The sequence below is a fragment of the Gracilinanus agilis genome, chromosome 2 (assembly GCF_016433145.1).
Source record: "Gracilinanus agilis isolate LMUSP501 chromosome 2, AgileGrace, whole genome shotgun sequence".
Classification (NCBI taxonomy): Eukaryota; Metazoa; Chordata; class Mammalia; order Didelphimorphia; family Didelphidae; genus Gracilinanus; species Gracilinanus agilis.
The window spans coordinates 77,461,126-77,486,614 of NC_058131.1; the positions used below are offsets into that span (position 1 = coordinate 77,461,126).

A 25,489-nucleotide genomic window follows, 5' to 3' on the forward strand; every position below is an offset into this window, starting at 1 on the left:
TACTACCCCTAGCCTAATTCTCTTATTACACTGCCTAAATTCCCTTATTACATCTGGCGAGCACAGTTAACAAAAAAAACCTGCAGTCTTCTGAAACAACAAAAATGAATCTGGCAAGAATAACATTTATTTTAGGCAGTGTTTCCATAATGACTTGGTCACTTATGCAAGATCTATACAACTTTTGGCTAGTAAAGGTCCCAAGTCTAGTACAACAAATGCTAGAAATATATGATTACTATAAATGGTTTGCCTTTACACTAGCCTAATGGATATGTTTCATCCCCACGGCTATTGCAATTATCCTATCTCTCTGGCAATTCCTTATTATCTCTAAGGCAGTTCTGACTCACCTTTACAATTACTTTAAGACACCTGCAAAAACTGATACTGAATCCATGGAACTAGTAGACAATATCAAGCTACTGTTCCAAGTGTTGAAATAAATCAGAGAGGGAAAAGAACTAGACAAGCACATGATCCTCCAATTGGAGATTGTGGAATCCAAATTTTTAGGACAGAATAACACTGAAAAAGAACAAACAATTCAAAATGCTGTAGTCTCTGTATTACTGACTGTGGACAGGACTATTGTTCAACCAGGAGAGGGGGTGGTGCACGTAAAGACATACAAGGCATTTGCTCCTAGTGATATGGAAGTTCTAAAAAGGCGATTCCCCAAATTCTATGAAAAACCTTTCAAGAGCCTCAAGGAGTTAAAAAGGGTGTTCACTTTATTTAACCATAGTTTTGATGACTTTGAATTTCTTTTGGGGGAATTTAACTCTCCCTCGGAAAAGGAAAAATTCCTCAATGAAACTAGGACAAATCCCAACTTGGAATTGTGGCCACAGGTTCACCAAGACCTAGATTTTACACAACATGCCAATATGCGATATTTAATGAGATGCAGAGCAGATTTAATTGAAGCCATGAGATTACATGCTAAAAGACCAAATGCATGGCAAAAATTTGAAAAACTGAAGCAAGGGGAAGAACACCTGAGTAGTTTTCTGGATAGGGTCATTGAAGCTGCAGAATATAGGCCAGGTTTCAATCTAAAGAAAGAGCTCAGATTGACCTTTCTACTCTCCACGTGTCTCCTAGGTCAACTGAATTTCCTCAAGATTCCAAACCCTTATCAACTGTCAGAAAGTCTCTGCAGCAAGGCTTTGCAGGGCTAACATGTTGCACTACACTCAAGAGGATAAAAAAATATTAAGAAAGAAAATAAATTAAGAAAGAAAAAAATTTGAGGGACTTAATAAGGATTCAAATGATTTGTATTTCTACATGAAAAGATAACAGTACCTCTTAAAAACTGTTATGATCATCACAGTAGCTAGAAGAAGTATATTTAGAGGGTACAGTGCTAAACTGTAAAGGATGATATGTCCAAAAATATATAAGAAACTGGGAGTAAAAAAGAAGATAATACTAAAAAATTGGGAAAAGAGATAAAATTAGATAAATATAGATTTCATAAAGATGTGCACAGGGCAGAGGGGTAGAAGAGAAGACCAATACAGTAGAAGGGAGGAAGAGGATGGCAACAGATAATATTTAAATCTTACACTCATTGGAATTGTTTGAGAGAGGGAAGAATAGTCAGATCCATTGGGGCAGAGAATTGTATCATGTCCTATAGAGAAGTAGAAGGGTAATGAACAGGGTGGTGGGAAGATGCCAAGGGCCATCAAGTTCACATCAGATGACAAAGTCACGTGTGGATCCTAAAATCTGCAAGGCAAGATTTACTGGAGGATGGATTTCCACCCAGGCCTCCAGGTATGACTCTTTTCTTACCAACACTCCCTATTTAGTGATTAGTATCCCCACTAAGCCCCAGGGATATACAGAAGAACACTATAGGCTATTATTAGAACCCTTATGAGCCCCCTACAAACTCCTAGGGAAAGCCCTACCTTTATATGTTATAATACAGAAATCCCCCTAAAGTCTCCCTATAAAATACCAGCAAAGGGGGCAGCTGGGTAGCTCGGTGGATTGAGAGTCAGGCCTAGAGATGGGAGGTCCTGGGTTCAAATCTGGCCTCAGACACTTCCCAGCTGTGTGACCCTGGGCATGTCACTTGACCCCCATTGCCTACCCTTACCACTCTTCTGCCTAGGAGCCAATACACAGAAGTTAAAGGTTTAAAATAAAAATAAAAATAAATTTAAAAAACCAGCAAATAGTGAATTAATGTTCAAGATTTTAAACTCCAAAAAACTACACCTGGATTTTCTACTCCATACACAGAAGCTTACGTAACGAGAAACCAGAAACAATAAGCCTCCCCCCCCCCCCCCGATCTTTGATTCAATGAATGAAAAATGGAGAAATTGTCTTCAAAGGTCAGTAACTCTCTGAACTGTGTTCTTCACCCCATAGCCAAGGAGACAAGTAAACATACCTTTGAGAGATGTTGGGGGTTGCTGAGGAGTGAAAAGTTGTTAGCAACAAAGATAAAGTATGACTTAATATATTGTCTCTAAGAAAAGATGTGTGATGAGAATGGATTTCCATGCCGACATTATGTGTGATCTCAAAGTGTATAAATTAAACCTTACTCAAGGCAGAGCAGAGCAGTATTCATGATGCCTGCCTGGCTGAAACTCAAAATGTCTCTCATTCATCTTAACACACCAACATTGTCACACCATCTCGAGCCCCTGGACCTGGGGTAAGCTGGTTCCCTCAGGAAGGGGAGCAATACAAGGGAGGAAGAGGTTGGGTTGTCATTTAAAAGGCACTGTAGTAAGAGGGTAATAATAAGAAGGGGGCAGGAAAGGGAATAATGTTAGGGAGAGAAAAGGGGGAGACTGGCTGAAAGCTAAAAGCTGGAAGGGAGGGCAAGAGAATAAGAGAAAAGAAGAATTAAAGGAGGAAGACAAAGTGGTGGGGAATACAAAGATGGAAATCATAACTTTGAATGTGAATGGGATTAACTCACCCATAAAAAGGAAGTGGATAGCAGAATGAATTAAAAACAAGAATCCAACCTTATGCTATCTACAAAACACACACTTGAGGCAGGTAGACATACACAGGGTAAAGGTAAGAGGGCAGAGTAGAAATTTTGGACTGCTACTGAGACAAAGAAGGCAGGAGTAGCAATTATGATCTCAGAAAAAGCTAAAGTAAAAATAGATTTGATTAAAAGAGATAAGGAAGGTAATTACATATTGATGAAAAGCAGTATATAAATAGTATAGAAATATCAGTACTCAGCATGTATGTACCAAATTATATAGCATCCAGATTTATAAAGGAGAAACTAAAAAAGCTTAAAGAGGAAATAGATTCTAAAACCATACGAGACAGGGACCTCAACGTTCCCCTGTCAGAATTAAATAAATCAAACCAGAAAATAAATTAAAAGAAGTAAGGGAAGTGAATGAAATGTTAGAAAAATTAGAGCTAATAGATATCTGGCATAAAATAAATGGGGATAAAAAGGAATATACCTTCTTTTCAGCAGTATATGGCACATATACAAAGATTGACCATGTACCAGTGTATAAAAACATTCCAAACAAATGTAGGAAAGCAGAAATAATAAATGTGATTTTTTCAAATCATAATGCAATAAAAATCATAGTTAATAAGGGCTTATGGAAAGGCAAATTTAAAATTAATTGGAAACTCTTATATGGGAAATATAGGGTAGATATAGATTTAAGGTAGGACAGAGAGCTGACAGCTTGGAGCAAGCCCTGGACTTAATGCATTGACATTCCATCAATGGAATGAAGCCAGAGGTTTGAAAAGGAGGAGTTTTTCTTAAACTAGGAGAAGAAGGGTGTAATTTGTGGTCCAGCTTGCTAAGATCTAAGGAACTGTGAAGTTTGGGGATTTACAGAAGATTTGAGAGAAGAGACCATCAATCAACTTAGCCTGGGTAGAGATAAGGTTCAGATCTACCGCTGGTGAACAGCTGATAAACTGCTTATACTCCCTAGTGCTTCCTTTTGGACTTTATTGGCTGTGCAAGGATTTGATCCTGGTTTCTGTTATCACCTTGGAGCAGCTTGTACCTGTGCAGTAAGATCCCAAACTTCAGCCCTCTCCAATATAGTGAGAGCCGCCTGTAGTAGAGTAGGATTAAGCCAGCTGACCTCTACATTCTTAGGCAGTTGAGCTATTTCCTTAGTTGTAGAATCCCTTCACCCACTTTCCCAATTTACCAACAATAAAACCAATTTTATTACACTTTGTAAGTCTCCTCTAAGCCATCAAGGACCCACTATTGGAGTTATCTTAACATCACTGGTATCCCTGGCAGTTAGGGGGTCAGTTCAACTGTCTAACTGTCATTCCCCATTCCTCACATCCCTCTGTGGTTATTCAGTCTTATCCTGTCAGTCCTTTCCCTTGTGAGGTGTGGGAGTGTCACCAGTTTGTGTTATTCCCTGGCTGGCACCCAGTCTGTCCCTCCTCCCCTACAATAAAAATCATAGTTAATAAGGGCTTATGGAAAGGCAAATTTAAAATTAATTGGAAACTAAATAATCTAATTCTTCAAAACTGGTATGTCAAAGAACAAATCAAAGAAACAATTACTGATTTCATTAAAGAGAATAACAATGAGGAAACAACACATTGAAATATATGGGATACAGTCAAAGCACTACTCAGGGGAAATTTTATATCCCTGATTGCATTTATCAACAAATCAGAGAGAGAAGAGATGAATATATTGGGCATGCAACTTAAAAAAATAGAAAGAGAACAAATTGAAAATTCCTAGATAAAAACTAAATTGGAAATGCTAAAAATCAAAGGAGAAGTTAATAAAATTGGAAGTAAAGGAACTATTGAATTAGTAAATAAGACTAGGAGCTGGCACTTTGAAAAAACAAATAAAATAGATAAAGTATGATTAATCTAATAAAAAGAAAGAAAGAAGAAAATCAAATTAACAGTATCAAAGATGAAAAGGGCAATCTCCCCTATAATGAAGATAAAATTAAGCAAATTATTAAGAGCTATTTTTCCCAATTATATGGAAATAAATATGGCCATCTAGGTGAAATGGGTGAATATTTACAAACCTACAAACTGCCTAGATTAACAAAAGATGAATTAGGATACTTAAATAATACCATCTCAGAAAAAGAAATTTAACAAGCCATCAAGGAACTCCATAAGAAAAAATCCCCAGGGTCAGGTGGATTCACAAGTGAATTCTATTAAACATTCAAAGAACAGCTAATCTCAATATTATGCATATTATTTGACAAAATAAGCAAAGAAAGAATTTTACCAAATCCCTTTTACAACACAAATGTGGTATTGTTTCCAAAGCCAGGCAGACCAAAAACAATGAAAACTATAGATCAATATCCTTAATGAACATAGATGAGAAAATCTTAAATAAAATACTAGCAAAAAGACTACAGCAAGTTATCACAAGGATTATTCACTATGACCTTGTGGGATTTATACCAGGATTGCAAGAATGGTTTAATATTAGGAAAATCACCCACATAATTGATCATATCAAAAACTAAACCAGCATTTCTCAATAGATGCAGAAAAATCCTTGGACAAAATACACCACCAATTCCTACTGGAAACACCAGAAAGTATAGGAATAGATGGGTCTTTCCTAAAAAATAATAAACAGTATATATTAAAAACCATCAGCAAGTATCATTTGCAAAGGGGACAAGTTAGAAACCTTCTCAATAAGATCAGAAGTGAAGCAAGGATGCTTGTAGAGATCACCTCTACTATTTAACATTGTACTAGAACCACTAGTGGTAGCAATTAGAGACAATAAAGAAATCAAAGGGATTAAAGTAGGCAATGGGGAGGCTAAACTATCACTCTTTGCAGATGATATGATGTTCTATTTAAACTAGAAATCAACTAAAAAGCTAGTAGAAATAATTCTATTCAGCTGCTCACCTGAGTGATAGCCCCAGACTCAGAATTCTAAAATTCTGAGCTGTTGATACTCTCTCCCCAAACTGCCTTTCAAAGTTCTGATAACAGGCATTACAGTTCCCCTCAGGTCTTAACCAAACCCCAGTACTAGGTTCAACCATATGACTCGCCAAACTGTTTAGATTTTAAATAGGTTAGAATAGTAGTAATGCTACTACTTTTAGTAGTTAGGTAGGTTAGTTTTAGGAGATTTCATTAAGATAGGATGTCTGAGTTCAGATGTTCTGTTTTAATGACATTAGGAAGTATATAGGGAAGCAGTTAGATAAATTAGAGTTTAGAGTGATAGGTTAAGGTAGGGTAGTGAATTATATTACAACATATATATTACATATATTACATATTACGTATTTCATCTCACATATCACATGTCACATATATGTAAGTAAAGTTGACAAAACTATTATATATGTAGATATGTAATATGTATATATATTGTATTATGTATTATATGTATATATGTAGAAATTATGTATGTAGTTAATATTTGATAATGATCAAGTTCTTTAGATAGGATAATTAAAAGCACAATTCTATGTAACAGTTTGAGTTTTGTGTAATAATCTTAGTTTAATTGTATTTTGCATAAGTAAGATTTTGATGGATTGGTTTGAAATTGTTGTAAAAGCGCATGCAAGGTTGTGTTTATTGTATTTTTCTATTTTTCTATTTTCTATTTTATGCATTGTGATAGTTTAGATAGGATTCTTTTCTGTGTTAGTTTATAAGGATAATATTTTATGACTTTATTGTTTTGCACGAAGTGTTGTGGTTATATTTCTATTTTGATTTTTTTGTTTGTTTTGCTTTTGCATATGTGTGCTTTGTATTTTGAACTTTGTTTTCAACACTATTTTGGCTTTGTGCAAAGGGGGGAATTGTTATAAGGAAGAGATAAGTTAAGGAGGAAAATGTAAGTTATGTGAGTTTGCAAAGGATGGAGGCATGAGACCAACAGGGAAAGAATTCTGGAATGCTGGGAAAGAGAGTTTGAGCTGAAGAATTCAGAAGTGGTGAGTCTCCTTGGGGTTTGCTGATTGCAAGAACCTAGGAGGCATTTGCTGTCAACCTACCTTATGGATTACATTTGCCTGGTTTCCTGAGAAGAAGATCCTTGGACTGAAGCTAGCCTGACTCAACATCTTGTTATCAGCAGCTGTCAGTGAGTGAGAGATTTGAGTCCATCTGAACTTGGTATCTTTCTCTGGGTCCTGTCAAGCTTTCCACATACCAGTACCTTAATACCAACTAAGGAGGGAGGTGGGGGAGAGGTAGTATAGCTTAGCAAGAGCAGGGCCTGGGGATTTTTTAGGAAGTTAGAAGAGAGATTAGTGTAAACCAGTGATGGGCAAACTGTGTCCCACAGGCCAGATGCAGCCCCTTGAAATTTTCTATCTGGCCCACAGACATTATTTCTAATATGATGAATACAATGAGTAGGATACAATACAATGAAACTTTGAAAGAGTTGCCTTAGAAACAGACTGACAGATGAGCATTTCCTTTCCTTTGGCCCCCTCTTTAAAAAGTTTGCCCATCACTGGTGTAGACCAACAACTCTGAGAAGATTCTGCTCATGGAGACATTAGATCCTTGGGTTTTATTTAGAGGTAATTAGCATTCGGTTATTCAAATTCCCTTTTAACCTTTCCCCTTTTAATTAAACTACTTTTACTTTTACTGAGTGGTGTGAGGGGGTATGTGAGAGAGGAAGGTGGAAGGAAGGATTGATGGGAGAAAGGAGAGAGGAAGATAGAGGAAGGGAAAGGAAGGTAGCAGTCCCCAGCCTGGACAGGGGGAAATTGACCAGAGCCCTTTGGGGCTCAAATAAAAGATCAGAGAGCAAATTAGGGTTTAGATTAGCTAGGTTTTATTTAAATTAGAAAGAGGAAGGTCTAGGAAAAACTAGGAGGTAGATAGAAGGGGGAAAAAGTGTGGAGGGAGAGCTCAGGGTAGTGAGCATCAGCCAGCCTCCAGGCTCTAGAGTGAAAAGGTGCCAACCTTTTTCTTTTATACTTTCTCCAACACCTCCCACAAAGCAAGTGGGAGGTGTTGGAGGAAGTTGTAACAGGGAGTCCTGGGAGTTGTAGTCTCCCAGGGCTTACAATAATTTCAAATGGCACAGTGGTCTGTGTGTGATCTAAGACAAAGCTCTGCCTGGACAGAATTCCTATTGGCCTTTCCAAACCACAGTTAATATCCTGTTACTGGCCCAATTCAATCCATCCCAAACCATCCCCAATACAGGGTACAATTTATATGAATACCATTGAATGAATTATATGTACTATTTTGGTTGTACTATACCTCAAAAGTGTTTCAGAGTTTTTCAAAAACTCCTAGAAGACCTATCGAATTAAAGTGTGGTGACTGGTCTGAAAAATATCTTCATATGCACAGGAGCCTCTATAGCACAGCAAATGGGTAGATGCCACCTTAGATTGTTTATAACAACACTAATTTTTGTTAATTTGTCTTTAATTATGTAATAATTGAAGAAAAATAAGAAGAAAATGTAATTCAGAGAGCTTATAGCAAGTTGGAAGAAATCCATTTAAGAAAAAAGACATTCTGAACAGTGGAGAGCTTGCACTCCACAAAGGATTGATAATGATTCCTTTGTGGGATATTATACTCACAGTATCTCTGGATTCTCTGACCAGGCAGTATCACTCAGCTATGTGTTATAGTATCCAAGGTGTTTCAGTGGATGTAGGAGGCAGAGGGTGCATTTAATAATCCAAGGAATTAGCCAACCATAGTCTTAATCACTGGATATGTTTCCATTCATTAAACAATTAAAAATGGAAACTGATCTTCTCAGGCCCAGCAATTGATCTTTAAAGCAAGAAGGCATCAGTAACTAAGGAAGGATCATTCTACCATGGTCTTAAACTCATGGTGATAGCTATGGTCATTTCTCTGGTGAACCACATAAGGCTCTTATTGGAACATATTTCCAGTAATACATAAGGAAGCTACAATTTCAACAAGATTTGAGTCAGTATGTCTATCTAGTCACATGAAATATGTGTTCAAATTCATAACCCAGTAGGGTGGGTATCAGCCATGTTATTACTTAGTTGACAAGTCTAATACCCTGATAAGAATTATCTTCCCCACTCCATATCGACTTATCCACTACAAAATGGGGGTAGGGGAGGGGAGATTTCACCATATTTGTTTTAAAGTATTTAACTTGATGCTATAATAATGGCTATATTAGAGAGTGATAAGGTGGCAAGGAGTGACAGACCAAGATGTGAGTGTCTGTCAGCTTCCCTCTCAATATGCCACTAATTACTGGGACAACCTGAGGGGTTTCTCTGAAATGGTGGCTGATCAGAGACAGAAACTGGCAGTGATCACTAGAGGGAAGGCTTGGCTAACAGATAAGGTGGGTGTAAAGCCTGTCCAGATAAGCACAGGCTCTGTCAGGACAAAAGCCTCCCCCTTGCCAAAGTCGGCATACCAGGAGGTCTTGCTCAAAATGGAGTTTGAACTGAGTAGCTCACTCTTGACCCCTTTCCCCTGTTTACCCTGTGAAAGACTTCTCCTTAGATCTGACTGCGATAGTTTATTGAAGGTTAAAACAGGGTAACTGGAAAAGGGTGAGTGGATAGAGGTGTTCAAAGGGAATGCTAAAATATAAGCCCAAAGATCCTTCCCTCTTGAGGAAACCAAAATGGCTGAACCTCACTTGGTTCTCCTCCTTGTCCCCTTAAACTTATTCCTATCTATAATTTCAAGCTATAGAAACTAAGGTAGGGTCCTTTTCATGAGGCAAGGTATGGGTAAGTCTTCCGGGTCCGACCCAAGAGAGTCCAAGACTCCACAAACAAGAGATCTCTATCTCCCTTTGATGATAATGGAGGCTGGCAGGAACAACAAGCTTTGGGATATTTCAATCCAACAACCTCCTTGGATGTGGCCCTCGAATCAATCACAAGTGAGCTTCTCCACCTTCTCTCCCCTGGATCTCTCCCAGCAAAAGCCCCTTCTGTGGTTCTTTTTCCCACAAAGCTTTACTCCTTCCAACTGATGATTTAGTCAACATTCTAAATCAGTTGTTTTTCCAAAATTGCCTTTAAAATGCCAAATCAAGTTATCAGAATTCCTATCAAACCCTGCTAATGGTAGATCAGTAGAAAGAAAGCATTTTTCAGGCTATCTTTTATCCATGTAAGTATTGGGGCTATTTCTAGAACTTAGGGGATTTACAGGGCTAAAGACCTCAAGAGAAAACATAAGAACTAGAGTACAGTAGATATCCTTCCGATTGGTAGAGGTCCTGTTCCAACACTACTCACTCAAGTCATAGTCTGAAGCCTAGGGAAACATTCTTTGGGGAGTGATAAGTTTTATATTTTTTATTTTATCGAAATAGCTGAGTGAGATAAAAAAAAAGGAAGGTCCAACAAATGGGACATAAGTTCCCTGTTAGGGCAGGGCGCTAAAGTCTTCAAAATAGAATCCTAAGCTTCTGGAAACATTTTGAGGCTGGGAAAAATTTCAGTCTTCTCAAAGTTCCTAATTTAGAGCTTTTTAGACTTCATCAACTTGGAACTTCAACTTCAACCTGATTCCCTGATTGATACTTGTTCTCTTTCTCAGTTAAGCTTCTTGCATACTGTCAGCCCATAGCCACTATGGAGAGAAAAAAGGCCAATAAGGATTCTGCCTACACCTTCTTATCTCAAGACTTCAATTCTCAGCCTCCCAACCAACAATCACCCTGGCCCTAGCATTTTTCCTAATTACTAGCATATGCTATTGTGCTTCAAGGACAATGTGACACCAAAGTCTTTTAGATTCTGATTCTATCATCTAATGCTCCTGTCTTCTACATTTCACAGTAGACACCGTGGTGGGATGAGAGGGAGTGAAGACTTGAAGTCAATACACTTTGCTGGTTCTGTGACAAGGAGGGTGGTGGTGCCCTCAAACTGTAGCAAGGAAGTTCAAAAGAGAAAAGGTTTTGCTTGGAGGGATAATGAGTTCTGCTTTAAACATACTGAGTGTCAGATGCCTAACCCATTGGTGAAGCTCTAACCCACATCTGGAATAGGATGCTAATTCTAGAAATTCTGATGTGTTTGTTGATAAGAATAAAGTAATGAAGATAGTAAGGTGGCTCAGAATTATGCCATGCTGGTATTAGTAGAAGGGCCAAGGCTTTTCATGCTTCTAGAAATATGACTTTGTGGAAACACAAGAGATATCTTCAAATAACTGAAAAACTGTTACATTGAATCAAGTTAGGACTTACTCTGTGTGACTACAATAGTGTTTATAGAGAAATGAATTATTTGCATCAACATAAGCAAAAACTTTCCCACAATTTGAGCTATTTGAAAATGGAATGTATTGCTTTGAGAAGTAGTTAGTTCTCTGTCATTAATTATATTCAAAAAGAGACTGACAACTTGTCAGTGATCTTGTTGACAGAATTCACACATCGTGTAAGGATTAAGAGGAAGTATGCTAAATGATCTGTAAGTTCTCCTCTAAACCCAAGATTCATGTAATCATATAAAGAATTAAAAAGAGAATTTTTTAAAGAAGGAAAGAACCTTAGAGATATTCTAATCTGATACTTACTTTTTGAAAAAAGTGAGGCTCTAACAGAGACAGTGACTTTCCAATGTGATAACAATTTTGTCAGTTTGGACCCTAGTCACTTCCATGTATTAACTAACATGAAAACCAAAGGAAAGATGAATAGAGCAAGGACATTACTCTACTTTTACCCTTAATGAAGTCCTATGGGAATCAAATCTCAGAGGTTTGTGAAATTGGTAAATATTCCCACTCCAAGCCAGACACATTCCCATTGGGACAAAAGAAATATGTCCATCTTTTCTTACCCAAGAACCAGCAGTCCCTGCTTCCATCTCATCTAAACTAGGGAGAAATTCTCTGAGCCCTCAATGAACTGCTGGCTTTGACCTTCCATCTGCTTGGAAGAAAGAAGTAACAAAGTCAGGTCCTTAAGCAACAGTGTGTGAGATCTTTTAAACCATCCAGGTAAGGCATGGAAAAACAGTAACTGATGAATTGTCCTCAAATGCACATGCATACACACACACACACACACACACACATACCACACAACTGCTGTTGAGAAACTTACACGAATGAATAATTACTATACACTGAAACACAGACAGCTCCCTTTTCCAGTTCAACTTAATGTCAGTGAGAAATCTCAGGTAATCTTTACATGCCTCTTGCCTTACACAATTTACAGCAAAGAATAGAAGAATCATGACTGGGACAGTGGCCCAGGTCCTATTTGGTTAGGCTAACCTGCAGTCCCTAACAAAGGATCTTAGAACAGAGCCCGAAAAAAAAAAAAAAAACTTTAAGAATCACCAAATCCTAAAGTTTCATTTTTAAGACTAGGGAAGCTAAAGAGCTTGATTAGCCTAAGGTTATGTAGGTTGTTGGAGCTGGTGGGCATTTAAAATAGGTTTTCTAGATCCAAATTCAGTGGCCTCTCACCTATATTGAAATATGACTATTTTATTCTGGGACTAGGGAGTGTTTTCAGAAACTTTCCACTTCTATTTTAAGGAAAGTCTAGAACTTTCAATCTAGCAATTGACTCTTCAACTGTCTCCACTGTACCTTTCTAACTATATTTCTTAGTTTTCCTCCTATGAGCACTTTCCTTCCCAGCTAAGTTGTTCTCATTGAATCCCAGTGCTTTGTGGTTTTCCATCTACAAAACTTGACTTGCCCTCTTTTTCTTTGTCTGATTTGCTCACCCCCACCTCTGGTTAACCAAATACTACCCACACTTCAAAGCCCAGCCAAAATCCCCACCCTTCTCAATCCAATCCACATTGCACTTTCCCTTCTCTGGATTCCTGTAGCATGTGCTGTCTTATCTACTCAAGGAGCTGCTGTACTCCAAAGACCATTTCTGCTCTGATGTCCTATGAAAGGGTGGCCTTAAAATTCTCTATACTTTAAGAGTAGCTTTGAAAATTAAGTTATTCTGACATTTTTATAAAACAACAAGGGGTTTTGTGCTCTCTACAAGAAGTATGCTATGTTGCTTTCTCTTTCCCTTTTCTCAACTGCATTATGGAAAAGACGTCATCCTGAGGGAGCTGAATCTAGCGGAGAATTATAGACTGAAAAAGAAAACAATTGAAGCATATCTATAAATTCAATAATCTTTCAATTTAATCAGAACATCTATGAAAATCAACAAGGAAACTTTGATGTGGAGTCACCATAATACTGGACACAAACCATCATGGAATCTTGAAACAAGGTAGCAGCTTCCTATGGATACTGGGGTGAGTTAAGAAAGAGCATTCACATCTAAGAGTGTTGAATTGAGACCAAGGATAGGTCAAAGGACCATAAGATCATAGATTGAGAGCCCAATGGGACCCCATAGGTCTTCTAGTACAAACTCTTTGTTTTAAAAATGAAGAACTAAGGCTCAGAGAGTTTGGGTAATTTGCTTGAGATCATGTAGATATTAAATAACAAAGTAAAGATTTAAACCTAGGTTTCCGGTCTCCATATCTAACTTTTTTAACTACATCACACATTTGTTGTAGCTGATGAAAAACTGAGGTTCATATTTAAACAACATTTAAGGTGTTTGCCTCAAAATAACACTGCAAGGTAGACAATACTTATCTATCTTGTATTGTATTACAAACTAAGGCTCATGGAGGCAGAGACTTGCTCAAGGCTATACCATCAATAAGCAGCAATGCTTATTTAATTATAGACTAGCACCTAAACATTCAAATTACAAATACTATTGTCTTTCCTGTATACTTCGTGGTTCTTCTACCATATAGATTGTCTAAATTCTTTAATGTTTCAAATTTTACTTACTATGTTAACTTTTTAAATTTTCTCTCTATAAAAGTATTTCTCAAGTTGTAATATAGAATTCTATTGTTTAAAACAAAAAGACAACAGTATAAAATCAATAGTTATGAAATAAATCCTAACTAAAGATCCACCTTGTAGATTAAACTCAGCAAACTGAAATAAATATTACCAATAATTTTTGTCTATCTTTATTTCTATCCACGTAGCTAACCATCATTATCTATTCCTTGAATCTGTATCTGTGATTTAATCATTTCCAAAAATTACTAGTGTGGAAAATCTCTCCATCAGTTGCAGATTTAATTTAGTTCTTCGCTCGTTTAACTTAGAGTTTTAGACATTCAATAATGATAAGTTCAGGGGGCTGCTTAATCAGCATTCTGCTCATCTCCTGACAAAATGGTGATAGATGCAGGGTGCAAAATGAGACATGTTTTTTGAATGTGTCCATGTGAAGATTTTGTTTTCCTTGACTATGCATCTTTTCTTTCCCTTTTTCTTTTTAATGGTATAAATGGGCAAAGAGGGAAAGAAAACATATTTTATTCATTGAAACAAATAAAAATGAAATGAAACACATTGGAGAAGGCCACTTATAGTCATTAAGAATTAACTGAGTATGTGGTAAGGGGCTAAATACCTAGGGTCACACTACTAATATGTGTCAGACACTAGACTTAAGTAAACCTATGGCTTCCTGACTCCAAGGCAACTATGTAGGGTCAGTCTACACATAAACAGGGGGCTTGGAAAGCCTGGAGGCTTCAGCAGAAAGAATGAAAATGAGAACAATCTGGTACCAACAAGTCAGCTCAGAACTGTTCTATCTGCCTTTTAGCTGTGTTTTTATTTTACAATTTTTCCTTCAAGACCAGTTTTTTTTCCACAAGGCTGGCATGAAATAATACACATTACGTTTTAAGTCTAAACAGCATAGGTTCAAGGTTACATAGAAATATTGGCAGGAATAACACATTTTTTCATGTAAATTACATTTTAGTCTAAAGAGCATTCAAAGGTTGCCAAGACCTTATTTTATCCAAATATTATTTCAATAACAATTTTTTATTATTCGACATATTTCAAAAGGTAGGATAAGTGTGAACTTCTAAAACTATGGTTAAGTTCAATATGTTAAAGCAATGAAGTAATAAAGTATTTTAAATTGCAATCCTCTGTGCTCCAGATTTCTCAGAAATCAGGAGAGATTAGAAGCAGCTTCTATCATTTTAAATGTTGCTTTGCTGAGGGTATGAAATATTAACTCATTAATTGCTGGTTTATTTTACGGTGACTAGGGGATTTCTTTAAGGAGATTTCTGTATTTAGGCTACAAGCTTTGAGGCTTTTCTAGAGAAATTGATTACAATAATTTCAGTAATAAAAAGTGTTGGTCAGAAGGGAGTCACACAGGGGGGTCTGATTGGAGTTTCTTGTGACCTGATTTTAAGATCACAAGATCCATGCATGACTCTGTCACACTGCATGGATCCTATGGGCCCTGGTCCCCTCTGTAGCCCTCAGCAGGCAGCCCGCCACTACCAACAACAATTTACATGAATTGCAGGAAAAGTGTTTAAGATTATAGATGTGGAATGCAGTTTTGAATTGCAAATTGCATGCAAATCAAAATGTTCATTTCATCATAGCAATGTCACAGATATATGCCATTTAGGAACATTTTAAAGACTGTTCACAACATTAATTGCCAAGCAAACTTGCTATTTTTGAGTTACTCAACTCAAACAATTTACATTATTTCTCTGTTTACTACACTTAAGTCAGGTCTCAAAGCATGACCAAAACCTCAATTCCCTGACCAAAGAATTTGATCAGTAATCTAAAAGACTGGGCTAACTAACTTTGCAGTTAAATTAATATCAAATAAAGAAATGTCATGTATTTGGGGGCATGCAAGGAAACCATTCCTAAATAAAGAATGTAACTATTAAAACTATTATTCTTTATTGAGTCACAATCAATAATTGTATATTGTGTCTCTGGCAGATATGGAGAGAGAAAACCAAACCAGTATCTCTGAATTCCTTCTCCTGGGGCTCTCCAACCAGCCAGAACAGCAGCAAATTATCTTCTGGCTATTCCTCTTTGTCTATCTGGTCACTGTGATTGGGAACCTGCTCATTATGCTGGCCATTAGCTTGGATGTCCGACTCCACTCACCCATGTACTTCTTTTTGGCCAATCTCTCCTTTACTGACATTTGCTTTTCATCAGTTACAATCCCCAAGATGTTGGTGAATCACATAATAGGAAGCAATTCCATCTCTTATGTGGAATGCATGATGCAGATGTATTTTTTTATGACTTTTGGAAATATGGACGGGATTCTCCTGATGGTAATGGCTTATGACCGCTACATGGCCATTTGCCGCCCCCTCCACTATACCACGGTCATGCGTCCTGGACTTTGCATCCTTCTGGTGGCCATATCCTGGGTCATCATTAATCTTCATGCCCTTTTACACACTCTACTGATGGCTCAATTATCCTTCTGTGCTGACAATGCCATTCCTCACTTCTTCTGTGATCCCTACCCAGTTCGAAAGCTCTCTTGTTCAGACACCTACATCAGTGATTTGATGGTATTTACTGAGGGTGGGGTGGTATTTGTTACCCCACTCACATGCATTGCCATCTCTTATGTTTTCATATTCTCCAATGTAATGAAGATCCCATCTACTCAGGGGATACAGAAAGCCCTATCCACATGTGGCTCCCATCTCACAGTGGTTTTCCTCTTCTATGGAGCCATAATGGGCGTCTATCTGCGTCCTTCATCATCCTACTCAGCAGCAGACACAGTGGCCACAGTTATCTTTACTGTGATAACCCCCATGCTTAATCCCTTTATTTATAGCTTGAGAAATCAGGACATGAAGGTAGCTCTACGGAGACTGATTCTTACAAAAGCAATTTTATAAATACATTAGAATTATGGAATTCAAATGAATTCAACAAACATTCAATAATCAATCAACAAATATTTATTCACTACCTCTTCTATATCAAGCCCTGTATGAGGAGCTCAAACAACAAAGAAGAAAATAAAACTATCCCTCCCCTCAAAAACTTTACATTTTACTAAAAAAGTAAGATTCATGTATGTATTATAACTGTACATATGCATATGTGCATTGTAATGCAAGGTGACTAACAGAAACTTTTTGCTTCTGTAACTGACAAAAAGTCAGTTAAAGAACTTAGAATCTTCAGTAAGTTAGTTAGAATTTGAAGCTATAACTAGAGGTGAAGTTCCAACTGATGGAGCTTTTGCCTTCTGGCTTTAGCTGTGGCTGGAGGCTTTGGCTTTGGCTTAGCCTATTGGCTTCAGCCTTTAGGCTTGGCTTTGACCTAATTGCTTTGGCCTTGGCCTATGCTTCTTTTGCCTTGGGGAAATTTAGACCTATCTCATTTCTCTGGATCTCTCCATGATCTCTCCATCTACATCCCTCCCCTTCCCCTGAATTTCCTTTGGGTCTTGGGTGGAAGGGAGGGCTTGGTGATTGGACATGATGGGTTTTAGTTTCTATAGACAAGTAAAGTATCCTCAAATAAGTTACCCCTATTTTTAGTGATTTGATAAAGACCTTACTTAAAAGGCAGTCAAATCTTCCTGACTGGGAGAGCCGGACTCTCTCTGTCTAAACCTCTCCCGTGATCCATCCCCAACCATCATCCCTCTCCCTAGAAGCAGTTAGAAAACCCTGAACTTCTTTCCCTCTGATTAACCTGAGATTAATAAATGCCCTTGTTACCTACTCAAAGCCTCTGGTGAATCATTGTATCAAAGATTGAGGCAAGGGCTAAAAAGGGAAGGAATCATTTTCTTTATTTCTTGAGGGGAACTGCGGGTATCCATCTTGGCAGGAAGTAGCTACCCAAGGAGACTTCCAGCAGTCATCAGTTTGACTGGCAGGGAGGAGCCCTTTCAACTCCTCCCTGAGGGACTTTAGAAATTAACAAGAGAAAACCCTCCACCCAAACTCCTTTACATCAAAGGGATATCTTCTCAGCTTGAAGGGTCCAGCCTATTTCCAATATCCTCAGTCTCTAACCTCCATGAATAAACCTGTTTGAGCTGCCCTCTCCTACATATCCCATTTCCCTTATCTCCAATATACCTTCCCTTACCTTCATTCCTTCCCCAATCACCTTAAAATCACCTCTATCCCCTTTATCCTTCCTCACACCCAAATTACCTTTGAGACCCACTCAGATTATCTTATTTTTTATAACAGCATGTATGTATATGTGCAAATACATAGTATATGCAAAGAAAATTCTAATGGATCTGGAGGCATCAAAGGCTGATATCTTTAGGAAAGCCTCAAGGAAAAACTGACAATTGAGCTGAATTCTAATGAAGTATTTCATCCTAAAGTAAGAATATAATCTTTTACAGATTTATGTTCATTACCTAGAAAGTGAAATATTATACAGTATCTTATTCCTCATTATTAAAATAATTGATGCAGAGGTGAGAAGTATGGAAAACAAATAGTTCAAAGGAACAAATAGAAGATGGAATGCCATGTATGAGGAAGAGAAGAAACAAACAAAGAGGGAGGGAGAAAGGAAGGAGAGAAGGAAGGGGAAAAGGTAGATACTTTTAATATTCACAGACCTGGTTCAAATGTCTGTCCTAGAGGGAATAGAGAACCACTAGAAATTTTTTATCAAGGGGGTGCCATGAGAAAAAGTGAACATTAGGAAAATCTCTTTCACAGCTATTTCAGAGGATGAATTAGAGACATGAGAGATTTGAGGAAAGAAGACCATTTAGGAAGCTATTGAAATAGTATAGATGAACTAGGATGGGAGCAATATGAGTAGATAAATGGCAACAGATGTTAAATATTCTATGTAAAAATCTGTAAGGTTTGGGCAGCTGGGTAGCTCAGTGGATTGAGAGCCAGGCCTAGAGATGGGAGGTCCTAGGTTCAAATCTGGCCTCAGACATTTCCCAGCTGTGTGACCTTGGGCAAGTCACTTGACCCCCATTGCCTATCCTTACCACTCTTCCACCTATAAGTCAATACACAGAAGTTAAGGGTTTAAAATTAAAAAAAAAAATCTTAAAAAAAAAAATCTGTACGGTTTGGTAACTAATTGGACATAGAGAGGGCAAGGAAGGATAAAAAATAAAGAATGACATCAAATTTGTAAACATGAGTAAATGAAAGTATAATGATGCCCTTAAATTATATATGTCAGTTCAGTCCATTGATCAATAAACATTTAATAAGTGCCAACTATATACCAGAAATTCTTGTATGTGTTAAGGATACAAAGATAGATAAAAACAGTCTCTCAAGAAGCTCACAGTCTAATGGGAGATATACCATTCCAACTACAATATACAAACAATATATATAAAAGTTAATTTAGAAATGATGAACAGAAGAAAGGCAATAGAATTTAGGGAGATAAGAAAAAGTTTCCTGAAGAAGGTNTTCCAATAATAAATACATGAGGAAGCTATAATTTCAACAGGATTTGGGTCAGTATGTTATGAATGTCTAGTCACATGAAATATGTGTTCAAATCTATAATCCAATATGGTGGATATCAGCCATGTACTTACTTATTTGACAAATCTAATATACTGATAATAAGAATTATCTTCCCCTCTCCATATCCACTATGCCATATGGAATGGGGAGACGGAGGGGAGTGTAAGAATAAGAGAGCTGGTAGTCAAATGTTAGGGATGGAGGAGAGATAGAGAGAGAGCCTATGAAGGCAAGACTCTCTTCTAGTTCTCCCCTCCTGCCGATTATCCACTGAGGAGACTTTGAGGGGGCGTCACCCCAAAACTGGATGACCTGGAGGGTCGTGCCACCCCACAGGAGTTGGGGACGAGGCTTCCCTATAAGAGGAGGTGTTGAGTACCCCAATCTGATTCTGAATGAGGGTGGGGTTCAGTCAAGCCTCCCCCAAGGTCAGTCAACTTCACATGAGGGGGTCTGGCTCCGAGATGGAGGCAGCCAGATCAAGCTGTGATTCTCCTCCCTCTTGTCTCTCAGGCCCTCTGGAATGCTATCTGACTAATGAATGGCTTTTATTCTTCACAATTCAGGGGTTTGGGAAAGGGGTGAAGGGCAGAGGGATTTTGGGGTGCCCTCTTCTTTATTTCTATGGGGTCCATCACTTGGGTGGGAACCTTTGGGGTTCCTGTTCCAAAGTGTTTCCCCTTGCCCCTTCTCCTTCAGTTTCTATTTATATTTCTATTCTTTTCTATAATTGTAAGACAAACTGTAAAGAGTCTTTCAGCAAGATTGGGTAATGGGGGAAGGAGAGTAAGAGATTGCTCCCAAAGTGGAATCCAGACAACTTAGCTGATTTGATTGAAGTCTTGCTGGGTGAGAAGCGATGGGATGCTTTTGACCAGGGAATTGGGGTTTCAATGTCCAAAGAAAGATCCTCAGGAAGCCCTCAGGACTGGATTTGAAGTGGAATGTTCTCCTCCTCCCTCTCCCAGTCCTTTGCCAGAAGTTCTTCCTCTCCTTCTTCCTCAAGAGAATTACCCAGAATTCTCTCGTCCCAACTGTCACCAACTGTCACCAACAGCCTTCTTCTGGCTCTTTTTGTCCCATCCCCCATCCTTACAGGAGATTTCACCATATTTGTTACAAAAGCTTCAACTTAATGCCAAACCAAATTATCAAAATTCCTATTAAACCCTGCTTTTGGTGGATCAGTAGAAAGAATGCATTTTTCAGGCTTTCTTTTATCCATATAAGTATTGGGGCTATTTCTAGAACTTAGGGGATTTACAGGGCTAAAGACATCAAGAGAAAACATAAGAACTAGAGAACAGTAGATATCCTTCCGATTGGCAAAAGTCTTATTCCAACACTACTCACTCAAGTCATAGTCTCAAGCCCAAGGAGACATTCTTTGTGGAGTGATAATTTTTATATTTTCAATTTTGTAGAGATGGCTGAGTGAGCTAGAAAATGGAAGGGCCCACAAATGGGACATAAGTTCCCTGTTACGATAGGGCACTAAAGTCTTCAAAACAGAATTCTAAACTTCTGGAAACAGTTTGAGGTTGGAAAAAATGTCAATCCTCTCACAGTTCCTGATTTGAAGCTCTTTAGACTTCAGCAACTTGAAACTTTAACTTCGACCCAATTCCCTGATTGGTACTTGTTTTCTTGTTCTGTTAAGTTTCATGTATACTGTCTGCCCATAGCCACTTTGGAGAGAAAAAAGTTCAATAATGATTCCATCTGCACCTTCTTATCTCAAGACTTCATTTCTCAGCCTCCCAACCAACAATCACCCTGGCCCAAGAATTTTTTTCTAGTTACGAGCATATGCTCTTGTGCTTCAGGGACAATGTGACACCAAAGTCTTTTAGATTCTGATTTTGTCAGCTAATGCTCCTGTCTTCTAAATTCACAGTGGACACCATGGTGGGATGAGGGGGAATGAAGACTTGACGTCAATACAGTTTGCAGGCCTCATGACTAGGAGGTGGTGGTGCCCTCAAACTGTAGCAAGGAAGTTCAAAAGAGAGAAGGTTTTGCTTGGAGGGATAATGAGTTCTGTTTTAAACTTACTGAGTATCAGATGACCATTATGCATTGGTCAAGCTCTAACCCACATCTGGATTAGGATGCTAATTCTAGAAATTCTAATGTGTTTGTTGATAAGAATAAAGTAATGAAGATGGTAAGGCAGCTCAGAACCATGCTTTACTGGTATTAATTGAAGGGGCAAAGCTTTTTATGCTTCTTGAAATATGACTTTGTGGAAATATAAGAGATGCCTTCAAATAACTGAAACTGTTACATGAAATAAAGTTAAGACTTACTCTGTGTGACTACAATAGTATCTACAGAGAAATGAATTATTTGTATCAACATAAGCAAAAACTTTCCAACAATTTGAGCAATTTGAAAATGGAATATTTTGCTTTGAGAAATAGTGAGTTCTCTGTCATTAACTATATCCAAAAAGAGACTGACAACTTGTCAGTGATCTTGTTGACAGAATTTACACATCATGTGAGGATTAAGGGGAAATACGTTAAATGACCTGTAAGTTCTCCTCTAAATCCAATATTCATGTAATCATAAAGGAATTGAAAATAGAATTTTAAAGAAGGAAAGAACTCTAAAAATATTACAATCTGAACCTTACTTTTTGGGGAAAGTGAGGCTCTAACAGAGATAGTGACTTGCCAACGTGATAACAATTTGGTCAATTTGGACCCTTGTCACTTCCACGTATTAATATAAAAACCAAGGAAAGATGAATAGAGCAAGGACATTACTACACTTTTACCTTTAATGAAGTGCTAAGGGTATCAAATCTCAGAGGTTTCTTATAAATTGGTAAATATTCCCACCCCAAGCCACACTTAGATTCCCATTGGGGCAAAAGAATTATGTCCATCCTATCTTGTCCAAGAACCAGCAGTCCCTGCTTCCATCTCATCTAAGCTAGGGAGAAATTCTCTGAGCCCTCAATGAACTTCTGGCTTTGACCTTCCAACTGCTTGGAAGGAAGAAGTAACAAAGTCAAGTCCTTAAGTAACAGTGTGTGAGATCTTTGAAACCATCCAGGTAAGGCATAGCAAAACAGTAGCTGCACACACAACTCATGTTCAGATGCTTACACAAATGAATAATAACTGTGCATGGACACACAGACAGCTCCCTTTTCCAGTTCAACTCAATGTCAGTGAGAAATTAGATCTCAGGCAATCTTTGCTTGCCTCTTGTCTCACCGTGGGAAGGACACAATTTACAGTCAAGAATAGAAGAATGATGACTGGGACAGTGGCTCAGGTCCTGTTTGATAGAACTAGGCTAACCTGCAGTCCCTAAGAAAGAATATTAAAACAGAGAGCCAGAAAAATCTTTAAACATCAGCAAATCCTAAATTTTTGTTTTAAAGATGAGGGAAACTAAAGACCAAAGCAGAAGAGCTTGACTAGTCTGGAGCCATAAAGGTAGTTAGAGCTAGTATTACAATTAGGTTTTCTAGATCCAAATTCCATGACCTGCCCACTACATTGAAACAGGACTACATTGTTTTGGAGCTTGGGAAAGTTTTCATGAATTTTCCTTTTTTATTTTAAAGAAAATATAGAATTTTCTATCTGGTAATTGACTTATCAAAAGACTCCACTATATCTTCCTAACCATATTACTCATTCTTTTTTTGATGTGCGCCTTCTATCTCAGCTAGGCTGTTCTCATAGCCTCCCAGTGCTTTATGTTTTCCCACCTACAAAGCTTGGCTTTCCCTCTTCCCCTTGGTCTGAATTGCTCTCCTCACCTCAGGCTATCCAAATACTAATCACACATCAATGCTTAGCCAAAATTCCCCCCACCCCTCTCTCTTCTCAATCCAATCCACACCCTTCTCTGGATTCCTGTAGCATGTGTTATCTGATCTCCCCAAGGAACTCTTGTATTCTAAGGTCCCTTCCTGCTCTAATGTTCTGTGAATCTATAGCCCTAAAATTCTCTATATTTAAGAGCAGCTTTGGAAATTGTTTATTCTGATATAAAAATATCAAGGGTTTTTTGTGCTCTCTACAAAAAGTTTTCTACCTAGCTTTCTCTTTCCCCTTTCTCTACTTCACAATGGAAAAGGTGTCATCCTGAGGGAGCTGAATCTTATGGAGAATGACAGTCTGAGAAAGAAAACAATTGAAGGATATCTTTAAATTCAATCAACTAAAGCCAATCTATGGCTTCTATGAAAATCTACCAGCAAACTTTGATGTGGAGCCACCGTAAGACTGGAATCTTGGAGAAATCCTGGAATTTCGGAGCAATGTAGCAGCCTCCTAAGAATATTTGGGTGAGTTAGGATAAAGTATTCACACCTAAGGGTGTTGAATTGAGACTAGTGTTAAGTCAAAGAATCATAAGATCATAGACTGAGAGCTAAATGAGACCCCAGGAGTCTTATAGCACAAATTCTTCACTTTAAAAATGAAGAACTAAGACCAAGAGAAGTTGGATAATTTGCTTGAGATCATTCATATATTAAATAACAGAATAAAGATTTGAACCTAGGTCTCCAATGTCCAAATATAGCTCTTTTAACTAAATCACACATTTGTAGCTGATAAAAACTGAAGTTTATATTTAAGTAACATCTTAAGGCAATTGGTTCTAAATAACACTATGAGCTAGATAATACAAATATTATTAACACTTCTTAGCTGTGTGATCCCAGGCAATTCACTTAACCCCCTTTGCCTATCCCTTATTGATCTTCTGCCTTAGACCCAATAAATAGTATTGATTCTAAGATGGAAGGTAGGGGTTTAAAATATATATGTTTCAAATTTTAATTGCTAACTTTTTAAAAAGTTTCTCCATAAAAGTATTTATCAAGTTGTTATGTAGAATTCTATTGTTTAAAACAAAAAGACAACAGTATAAAACCAGTGGTTGTGAACTGAGTCTTAACTAAAGATCCACCCTTATAGATTAAACTCAGCAAGCTGGAACAATTACCAATAAGTTTGGTTTGTATTTATTTCTACCCACATAGCTAACTCTCATTATTTATTCTTTGAATCAATGTCTGTGATTTCATCATTTCCAAAAATTTCTAGTGTGGAAAATCTCTCCACCAGTGCAGATTTAATTCAGCTCTTCACTTGTTTAACTTATAGTTTTAGACATTCAGTAACAATGAGTTCAGAGGACTGATTAATCAGCAAGCTGCTCATCTCCTGATGAAATGGTGATAGATGCAGGGTACAAAATGAGATATGTTTTTTGAATGTGGCCATGTGAAGATTTTGTTTTCCTTGACTATGCATCTTTTCTTTCCTTTTTCTTTCTAATGGTATAAATGGGCTGGGGAGGAAAGAAAATTAATTTTATATTCATTGAAACAGAATGTAATAAAAATGAATACCCGGCCTCAGCCACTTCCCAGCTGTGTGACCCTGGGCAAGTCACTTGACCCCCATTGCCCACCCTTACCACTCTTCCACCTATGAGACAATACACCGAAGTTAAGGGTTTAAAAAAAAAATGAATAGGAACACCTTGGAGAGGGGCATTTGTAGTCATCAAGAGTTAACTATGTGGTAAGAGGTTAAATACCAAGGGTCCCATAGCTAATATGTGTCAGAGACTGGACTTAAGTAAGCCTAGGGCTTCCTGACTTCAAGGCTGCCTCCCACTACCAAGGACAGTTTACATGAATTGCAGGAAAAGTGCTTAAGAGTATAGAAGTAAAATGTGAAGTATGAATGAGAGTGAGTGGCATACAAGTCAAAATGTTCAATTCTTCATAGCAATGTCACAGATATATGCACGTTATGAATATTTTGTAGACTGTTCCCAATATTAATTTCTAAGTGAACTCACCATTTTTGAGTTTCTCAACTCAAAACAATTAACATTATTTCTCTGTTTACTACACTTAAGCCAGGTCTCAAAGCATAACCAAAACTTCAATTCCCTGACCAATGAATTTGATCATTACTATAAAAGGCTGGGCTAACTAACTTTGCAGTCAAATTAATACCAAATGAAAAACTATCTTATATTTTGGGGCATTCAAGGAAACCATCCCTAAATAAAGAATGTAACTATTAAAACTCTATTATTCTTTATTGAGTCACAATCAATAATTGTATATTGTGTCTCTGGCAGAT

The 25,489-nt window shown here is 37.7% G+C and overlaps 1 protein-coding gene across 1 annotated transcript; it reads left to right on the plus strand.

Moving 5' to 3' along the window:
* The first annotated feature begins 15,830 nt into the window (after window positions 1-15,830).
* Window positions 15,831-16,763, plus strand: LOC123236809 (olfactory receptor 1361-like). The gene has a single exon (XM_044663247.1). It carries the CDS (start codon window positions 15,831-15,833, stop codon window positions 16,761-16,763), a length of 933 nt encoding a protein of 310 aa, XP_044519182.1.
* The last annotated feature ends 8,726 nt before the right edge of the window (window positions 16,764-25,489 follow it).

What these genes read in the sequence shown, in the direction of transcription:
- LOC123236809 (XM_044663247.1), top strand. Translation starts at nt 15,831, where the DNA reads ATGGAGAGAGAAAACCAAACCAGTATCTCTGAATTCCTTCTCCTGGGG.